The sequence below is a fragment of the Aegilops tauschii genome, chromosome 3 (assembly GCF_002575655.3).
Source record: "Aegilops tauschii subsp. strangulata cultivar AL8/78 chromosome 3, Aet v6.0, whole genome shotgun sequence".
Classification (NCBI taxonomy): Eukaryota; Viridiplantae; Streptophyta; class Magnoliopsida; order Poales; family Poaceae; genus Aegilops; species Aegilops tauschii.
Window position 1 is genome coordinate 430,768,894 of NC_053037.3, and position 9,436 is coordinate 430,778,329.

Genomic DNA, 9,436 nt, shown 5'->3' on the forward strand with positions numbered 1-9,436 from the left:
TGTCTGCATGGTTCCCAAACCCGTAGGGTCTACACACTTAAGGTTCGATGAGTCTCGAGTTGTTATGGGAAATAGTATGTGGTTACCGAAGGTTGTTCGGAGTCCCGGATGAGATCCCGGACGTCACGAGGAGTTTCGGAATGGTCCGGAGGTGAAGATTTATATATGGGAAGTCCAGTTTCAGTCACCGGCATGGTTTCGGGGGTTATCGGTATTGTACCGGGACCACCGAAAGGTGTCCGGGGGCCCACCGGGTGGGGCCACCTGCCTCGGTGGACTTAATGGGCTGAACAAGGGTGGGAACCAGCCCCCTAGTGGGCTGGTGCGCCCCCCCCCCCCAGGGCCCAAGGCGCCTAGGGTTGGAAACCCTAGGGGGTGGGGGCGCCTCCCACCAAACTTGGGGGGCAAGTCCCCCCCTTGCCCCCCCCCTCTAGATGCATCTAGGGGGGCGGCCCCCTCTCCCTTCACCCTATAAATAGAGGGGGTGGGAGGGCAGCCGCACCCTTCCCCTAGCGCAGCCCTCTCCCTCAACTTCTCCTCTCCCCTTGCTGGATCAAGAAGGAGGAGACGTCCCCGGGTTGTACGTGTGTTGAACGCGAAGGCGCCGTCCGTTCGGCGCTTGATCGGATCTTCCGCGATTTGAATCGCCGCGAGTACGACTCCATCAACCGCGTTCTTGTAACGCTTCCGCTTAGCGATCTTCAAGGGTATGAAGATGCACTCCCTCTCTCTCTCTCTCTCGTTGCTAGCATCTCCTAGATTGATCTTGGTGACACGTAGGAAAATTTTGAATTATTACTACGTTCCCCAACAGGGAAACCCTTGGCAGCAGCGTCGTCATCGTCGCGTCCCTTCTTGGAGGTGTTGATGGGTACCGGGGCTTCGGAGGCTCGGAGCTTGGTGGGCGATCTCCGGTGGGTGCAGCGGCCACGAGGCTTCTTCTTTTTTTGTCGATCCGCCGTTGTCGGCATTTGTTTCTCTTGTATTTTCTCTTTCATTTCTTTTGGGCATGACTGTGCTGCTTTCACCCCAGCACCTATCATTGGATGTCTCGGTTGGTTGCTTTGTATACAAAGCGGGGGAAAACCCTTTTCCGGTATGTGCAAACTGGAAGCTTTGATGGCCGACATTAATATTTGAGTGTGAGTTTCTTGCATTTTACATTCGGTGGACAGATGGAAAATTGTATTTCACTGGATGACTTTTTGACAACTTAGTTTTTGTTGCAAATATTGTGTTTCATTTATTCATATATACTGCTTCAATTGTAAGCTTGGTGCAGTACAAATTTTTACTGAATTGACAAGTATCGAGTGCTAGAAAATTTTATTTTGGTGGCAATGCACGAGGATCATGGAGTAACTTGCGTACGGCGACCCTCGTGTCTAGCTAGACGAGGTTAGCTTTCTAAATTGTAAGCATTCCGTTACGCCGGTGCACTTCAATCAAAGTGTGGCGGCTGGGCTCATCCCTTTGGGATTGACCACGTTTGGACACGTTGCCCGAAAGAATGGCCATCATCGGTGATGACGGGAAAAACGACATGGATTGTGTGTGGTGGTGGTGGCTTGTGATATCATTTTTGACATATGGCTATCGTCCATCCGGGATTTGAACCTGAGCAAAACCACCGCGATGAGATCCTTTTGATCACCACCCTCTAAGTGATATGTTTCCATCGAATTTGTGAAATTCATCCTCGACACGTCTAGCTTCTCGAAACATGCTTTCGTCTTGCTTTTTCTTTTATAGATAAAGCAACTATTGTACCCATACAACAAGTTCAAGTGCAGCAAAGTACATAAAAAGTATGGTGAGGCAACGACACAAACAAGCACAGGAAAAAAGAAAGGCCACCAAGTGGCCAGAAAGGTCAGCTTGTCTGGGCGAGGCAAGTCGACACTCTGCTACAATTATTGTGTTTATTGCGTTGCCAAGCCGGTCACGGTACCGCTGCCTAGATAGCGAATGCCAATGCTTGAAAAAAGACGAGAAATTTGAATATGGAGTCGGATGCCCCCTTTTAAAAAACACACTCAATAACCTGTGTGTTGTCCACAGGGTCCAAGCCAACCCTTGAGTGGTGTTGGTACCACTGACAGGCCCTTAGTTATGACCAATCAGGAATTCCCTTACGCTCGTTAGTACGAACAACATGCACCGCAAGTAAAATCCCAAAGTCGAAGTAGAAATTCAATGCTTTATGCAAGGCTTACGAACCTGTAAGTCGCGTGCAAGCGAAAAACAAAAAACAAAAAAACGCAACTTACGCAGCATACGAAGGAGCAGAGTAGAAGTCCACCCCGAACCTAACTACTTGTAGTAACTATTACCCGGCTCCACGAGGAAGAAGAGCAGACAACGAGACGGCAGGTCCGGCCGGCCATCCAGCATCGCCGTGCACCGCAGCAGCCAGGGCCGTACCTGCTTTACGGTATCCTTCTCCTCCAGCGTCAGCCGCACCGCCAACGGCACGCGCTCCTGCCGCCGGCGGAGGCCGTCGAGGCGCTCGTAGAGCTGGTCGGGCATCCCCAGCCCCTCGCCGCTGGCCACGAAGGGCACGTTCAGGACGTTCCGTGCCGGGACGCAGAGCTTGCCGAGATCGGCGCTGGCGAGGGGCACGCCGTCGTACTCCACCACCGCGGCCGCCGGCTCGAAGCAGTGCCGCCACACGTTGCCGTTCTTGACGCGCAGGTTGACGTGGAAGGTGGGCGGCGCGCCGGCGCGCCGGTCGAGGCCATCGAAGCTGGAGACGGTCGCGGAGAACTCGGGCGGGGTGGACTCGAGCGTGATGGCGAGGACGGTCATGAGGGTCGCAGCGAGCACAACGGATCCGAGCAGCACCGCCGCGAGCACAGGATGCCTCTGTCCGAAACTTTGACGTTCATCCATGATGGATGCTACTCCTTCCGTTCCAAAATAATAGATGGCTCAACTTCATACTAAGTTCCGAGCTGACGAGGCCGCCGAGCAATAGTTGGGGCCGAGGTTTGGAACTACTAGTAGATGGATGTACGTAGCCGTTTATCTTCCAGAAAATACGTGAGGATCCCGATCCCTACACGTGAGGAAGCTCGGTTCAAATCCAGATATATCCTGTCGTTGCCCAAACAAACGAACTGCCTCGGGACTCCTGGCCGATATATTCGTGATGCAGCTGTTGGGCTCTCAATCGTATAGACTAGAAAAAGATTCAGGTCAACCAAGATCGAAGTATGGACTTCGACCTGGAGCAGGCCGCCTACCATGCCATCCCTTCCGACCCGCGCGGCGGCGGCGACGACGACGAGGCGCCGGTGCTGGGCAACGCGCCGGCGGCGAGGTTCAGCGACAAAGAAAGGCTCTGCTTGCTATTGATATTTTCGGTTCCACTGGTGGCGCTCATGCTTTTCCCCATGTACTACATGGAGCAGGCCAACGTCGTGTCGTTCTCCGTCGGCCTCGCCGGCTACGAGGGCATCGACCCGGCCAGGCCCGGCCGCGTGGTCTCGCCGGCGTTCAACCTCACGCTGCGCATGAACAAGACGTGCGCCGACCGCGCCGAGGTGGTCCTGACCTACTCCGGCGTCGCGCTCGGCTGGGCGCGCGTGGAGCCGCGCGGCTGCGTCTCCCGGGAGCCCTGGGGGAGGGGCGTGGAGGTGGTGGCCAGGGCCGACGGCGTGGGGCTCTCGGGGCCTCTCCGCGAGCGCATGGCGTCGGAGTGGCGCCGCTCAGGGCGGGTGGAGCTCGACGTCGACGTGGCGGTCTACTGGGAGACCGGGGAAGGCCGGCGGTGGGGCTACCTCGGCGGCAACACCCGCGACAAGGTGATGCGCTGCAAGGTGGCGGCCGACGGACGTCCGTCGGAGTCGCCACCTTGCCCATGGTATTCTCTACGGCCTTACAGTTATGACAGATTCAGCGCTAAATCGTAGACCATCTTTGGGTTTAAGGATTTTCCGATGAATTTTCAAGAATCAAGTTCTGTATGAAATTTCGTAGGAAATTTATGTGCAATGATTCAATTTGAAGCTGAATGTGCTGCTGTAATTCATTATCCAACAGGACTTGCATGTTCTTAAAATCATACTACTACTTTGTCCTCACCACTAGATTAGAAACAAATACAAGACGTGAACCAAAGATAATTTGATGAATCAACAAATCTACCGACCGAAGACCTAGGTTAGCATAACGCCATCTGCAGGGAACAATATCCGTGTGGATCAAGGATCCCTAGCAAGGGGATTGATTGATCATGCTACTGCTACAAAAGAGCAGATTAGTGCTGAAATACACCTATGCCCAAGCTATCATCATTGACAGTAGCAAACTCAACGCGGCCCATACCGTAATTTCCTTCTTATCTCCGCGGCTTCTGGTGCCCGAGAACCTGAAACGGCAAACAAGACGAAAGATATCAGATTTCTTAAAGTAGTTCAAACTGGGCCTGTAGCATTGTTTCAGTAGTGTGAGTGATGAAGTTATTTACCCTGGCTGTGATGAATTTATTGCCAAACCGAAGCCCAAAGGGAAGAGCGGATCATAGTGTGGGTCTCCAAAATTCATGGGCAGCTGATCCACAGACTTGAACCAGGTGCGCGAAAGCTTTCCGGTGAAGCCATAGTCCCCAAATAGCACATCAGCGATACCCTGGCCTTCTGTGCCAGGAAGCCAGGCGGCAACAAGCGCTTCCATCAGAGGAAGATATGGTTCAATAACGACAGGCCGTCCAGAGACGACAACCACTGCGCATTTAAGTGCCGAACAGACGGTTCGGATTGTGTCTGGACCAGGGTCTAGGATAGTCAGATCAGTGTTATCGCCTACTGTTTCCGCATATGGTGGCTCGCCAACAACAACAATAGCAAATGAAAACTCGTTTTTCTTCATCAAGCTGTCATCAGGGTTCTCAGAGTAGACTACAGGTGTTGCATCACCAACGGTGGACTTTATGGCATCAAGAATTGTTGTTCCTGAAAATAATATTGAATCATGACCGTCAAAATTATATATAAACGTCGGTTTAAATATTCTGAAGGGATACTTCAAAATTGACAATTCGAATTCACTAAGCAACCATCTGTTCCAACCAGGGTATAGTTTTGGCAGGCAGTAATCTAAAATATTGAGATTCTGTCTTTAATAAACTCAAAGACCAGAGCAACCAAAGGCATATTAGAAAAAGCACGTACCAGCTGTAATGTCTCCACTTCCCCCCATCCATTGAATTGACCATCCACCACACTGATAGCCTAAATTGCTAGCATGACTTCCAGCTACGAGGATCTTACTAGCTTTCTTTGGGAGAGGCAGGAATTGTTGATTAGGAGTGTTGCCATTTTTTAATAGAACAAGTGATTTCCTGACAGCTTCTCTAGCCAATTCCCTGTGCTCCTGTTAAATTTAATTACTCGGTTACTTAGTTCTAGGTATATTTCCACACTTTTTCATACAAGTATTAAAAAACACGTTGTAGATCATGAACCTTCTTTCCAAGCTGATCTGCAAAGCTAAGATCAGCTAAAGGGTTCTCGAAGAGGCCCATTGTAAATTTCACTCGAAGGATGCGACTCACAGCATCATCAATTCTGCTCATACTGATGATACGCTTGTTAACAAGAGATGTTGCATCCTCAATGAACTCGGTGTAATTGAAAGGGACCATAACCTGGAATGGAATTGAAAGAAAGTTACTGCAGGGCCAACGTTTGTCTAGATTATTTCGATTAAAAATCAGAGTCGTTGTTGCTCAGTAAGTACTAAGTACTAACCACTTCATGTTGCAGTACCACAATACAGATAGTACCTCTAAGCAGCTGATATTACGCGGTTAAGGTTGGCAATCAACGTTGAGTACAAAGAATGAGGCTTCATTTAGGTGATCTTGGGTTGTGGTCTTAGATGCAAGAAATGGAGTCCAAACTAATTATGCGAACAAATTCAGATCAAAAGTAGAGGGGTATGTTATGGGCACTTCTCCGTCTGGAACCAGATACTTTTTGAACAACAAAGAAGTAAACATATTTTCTGTAGCTAGCAAAATAATAATAATAATAATAAGCAAGTGTGTTCTCAAAAAAACATACCATATCAATACCAGCATTTACTCCAGCCTGCACAGAGTAAGTATAGTTTGCACCAGCTGGTGAGGTTATCCGGTCTATTCCTAGCCAGTCAGATATCACAAAACCCTGCAATCAGTCACCATTCGGAAGTCAGTTTACGACAACAGCAGAGAAATGTTAAATAAATTGCAGATTAGCACTAACTCTGAAGTGCAGTTTGGATTTCAAGTAGCCAGTGACTAGGTCATGGTTGGCATGCATTTTTTCACCATTAACGCTTGAATATGAAACCATAACAGTAGCGACACCCTTGATAATGGAGTCATAATATGGTGGCATGTGAATGCCTAGCAGTCCGTGCTCGTCAATGATCGTGTTATTCTCATTGATTCCATTATGCGTTCCACCATCACCAACGAAGTGTTTAGCACAAGCAGCAACTTTATTCCTGTTAGAATCCATAAGCTGATACATAAGATAGAAAGCATTCAAGCTGCAAGACATTGATAATGATTATATCCCTAAACTGTTCTCGAACAATGTAGTAGATATTTCACTAAGCAGGAAATGCTGCTTGCCATAAAAAGTTGATTACTGACAGAATGTCCATCTAGGCAGATTACCTGTCAGTTCAAAGTGCAGTTTCATGCATCAAATGCAGATGCCTACAGATTGGCTCACATCTTACATCTACCATACACATTAACACTGAGAAAAGAATATCTTACTTGGCAACATAAGGAACTCCTTTGGTATGATTCACTGGGATCTCTCCTTGCAGACCAAGGATAATATCTGTCATCTGCTGAACAATCTTATGGTCTTCACTGTAGCTCTCATAGCATCGACCCCATCTTGGATCTCTGCAAACCTATATATACAAGAAGCATTTCCAATCAACATAACTTTTAGTGAACCATGAGTACACTCATAACTGTTCCACTGCAGATGTAACACCTAATAAAGCAAGACAACACCGTATCGTGCTTACTGCAATGCATGGAGCAAAGGTATATGGGATGCCTGTTGCGCGTACTTCAAGAGCAGTTGCTTCACCAATCCTCTTTACTAGGTCAGGATCCCTAATAAACAAAATATATAAAGAGATAAAATAGTTATACAATTCCGTTCCAAGATATAGCTACCCATATTTTTTTTACCATCTTTGGGTGTTTTGCTGGACAGAATTTATGTTGCTACTTGCCGCATGGAGATGAAATGCTCATTGAACATTTTAGCGAATTTAATTGCAAGGCAAGCAGCCAAGCACTATCATTTTATTTTCAACAAAACGGCCATTGAGGAAGCCTGTTGTTTCACACACAGCCATGCGTTTACATTGAATAAAATGTATATTGTTAGAGAGTTGCCTTGTAGCTCCAAGCCCAACGTTGTGAGGGAATATGGTGGCGTTGTAGACGTTGTTATTACCATGAACAGCATCAATCCCATAAATCATAGGAATTCCCAGACGTGTTGCCAAGGCACCTTTCTGGAATTCATTTACCATGTTGATCCACATTGCAGGTGTGGCCTGAGGAGCAGGGACACTCCCACCACCACTTAAGATGCTACCTAGAGAACATAATAAAATTTTGGGATTAGAAGTTGAATTGCCTCATTGAAGGATGAAGAAAAGGTTGCATAACAGCTTGGACATGGCAATGCCACAATGGTGACTCTAGCAATGTGGTGTTAAAGGTTTGTGCTGTCAACCTGCAAACAGCTACTCCGGATGCAGGATAGCGAACATGTGTGAGCTATCGAACAACATTCTTGCACTAAGCCTTTACTGCAAGAAGCTAGGAGCTGTTACAGAACGTACCTATGAAGTAATTTTTCATGACGTCTGCAGATGCAACCGAACGCTCAATCTGTGTCATCTGGCCAATTTTTTCAGCAAGAGTCATTCTACCAATAAGGTCCTTGATTCTGGTGTTGACAGGCTGCTTCGGATCCTTGTACTTGGCGTACTCTGCATCTCCCATCCAAGCAAAACAGAGCAGTAGAAGAAGAAGGCATCCCCAAGAAACGTTGGGGCATGCCATCTCTGAAAATCCCCAAGTGTCTCCTCAGCGTGGTCAACCTGACTGTCCTGAAGAAAATACCCGAGTATGAGTACAGTATATCTGTATATGTAATAGTGGTAGTTCATACAGGGCGTTTACAATGTACAGAGGGATTTCGACATTGCACGGTGAGAATTAGTAAATTGTTCATTCTCAGCAAGGAAAGAAGAGCTAAATTGATGGCAGCTTAAAAAAACTTGATGATGATTCACTCCATTGTCAGCTATGTGCTAGAAAAAAGAACAACTAAACTAGACTAGGTCAATGGTCCATTGACTCGGCGGAAAAAAAAATCAGTGTTGAACACATTCATTCTCTTGGGTCTTTTAATACAAGAGAATGGCCCCGTAAAATAGCCACCACGGATGAATCCGAATTCACGCCAAGCACAACAACTAATCTAAAGCGAGAGCAGTAGCAGCAGCAGCTGGGGGCGGCGGTTAAGCAGAAAGCCAGGTGAAATAGCAGAGCAACCAAGGTTGGGGGTTTCACCTCAGCGCGGATAAGCGGAGGAGGACGGGCCGGGGATTGATTTGCTTGGCGTGTGCGTGCTTCCCGTTGCAAGCCGAGCTCGCTCGCCTTCTGCCGACGAGGCCGAGCGAGCCGGGGGCGGTGAGGGAGAGAGGAGAGCGGCGGCGAGTGCTCGCCGCTGCGAATGGGGGTGTATCTGGGCTGGGGCGAGCGGCGTGGGCTTGGGATTGGATGCCGGAGCACACACGGCGGTCGCTGGGCAGGCAGCCGGGCACTAATGACCAGACCAGGGGTGGTAATGGTCAGTGGCACACTGATGGGTAAATGACAGGGTGGGATGGGGTCGCTGGTCGCCCCGAGGACCGTCCCGCTCCCCCACGTAGGTCGTCGCTTTGGACAGTTTCACTGCTGCCCTTCCTTTTCCTTTTCCTTTCTCTTTTACTCTTTTTTCTTCTTTTTACAGTGAGACTCTCATCATCGTTTGCTATGCTCCTTGGCCCGCTTTTCCTGCCTTTTTTTCCTGAATGAAAGCTCCTCTTGCCACGAAACTACAGTCCCCTCACTGAGCCGCCGCACGTATTATTTGCATCGACAAAAGCTGTGAGATCTGTGTTTTCATGTTGAACTAGATGAATGGTATGGATATGAATGTATTTTTTAAATTTTTGTAAGGATGCTACTGTAAGGGTCTGTGCTACTTAGGGTGGGTCTTTGTTAGAGGATATAGCAGCACTAGACGGGTTGGTTTCATTGCTAGCATTTCATTCCATTGTTTGGTTGGTATGGAATCACAATTTAGTCATTCTCAAGGAATATACTCTCAGTATGCTTCATCGAGCCATACCATGA

At 48.3% G+C, this 9,436-nt stretch overlaps 1 protein-coding gene across 3 annotated transcripts; it reads right to left on the reverse strand.

Moving 5' to 3' along the window:
• Positions 1-4,004: 4,004 nt before the first annotated feature.
• On the reverse strand, positions 4,005-8,909 carry LOC109733563 (uncharacterized). 3 transcript variants are annotated; one of them, XM_020292786.4, is made up of 11 exons: positions 8,609-8,909; positions 7,873-8,142; positions 7,418-7,622; positions 7,039-7,129; positions 6,776-6,918; positions 6,252-6,495; positions 6,069-6,173; positions 5,468-5,650; positions 5,175-5,376; positions 4,472-4,955; positions 4,005-4,372 (listed from the first exon to the last, which is right to left on the reverse strand). In XM_020292786.4, the coding sequence occupies exons 2-11, from the start codon at positions 8,093-8,095 to the stop codon at positions 4,279-4,281; spliced, it is 1,974 nt and encodes a 657-aa protein (XP_020148375.1). In that variant the 5' UTR covers positions 8,096-8,142; positions 8,609-8,909; the 3' UTR covers positions 4,005-4,278. The 3 variants fall into 3 exon arrangements, with proteins under 3 accessions (XP_020148375.1, XP_020148376.1, XP_073366851.1); XM_020292787.4 differs by having other exon boundaries at positions 7,479-7,622; positions 8,609-8,902; XM_073510750.1 differs by having other exon boundaries at positions 7,873-8,137; positions 8,609-8,881.
• Positions 8,910-9,436: the final 527 nt, after the last annotated feature.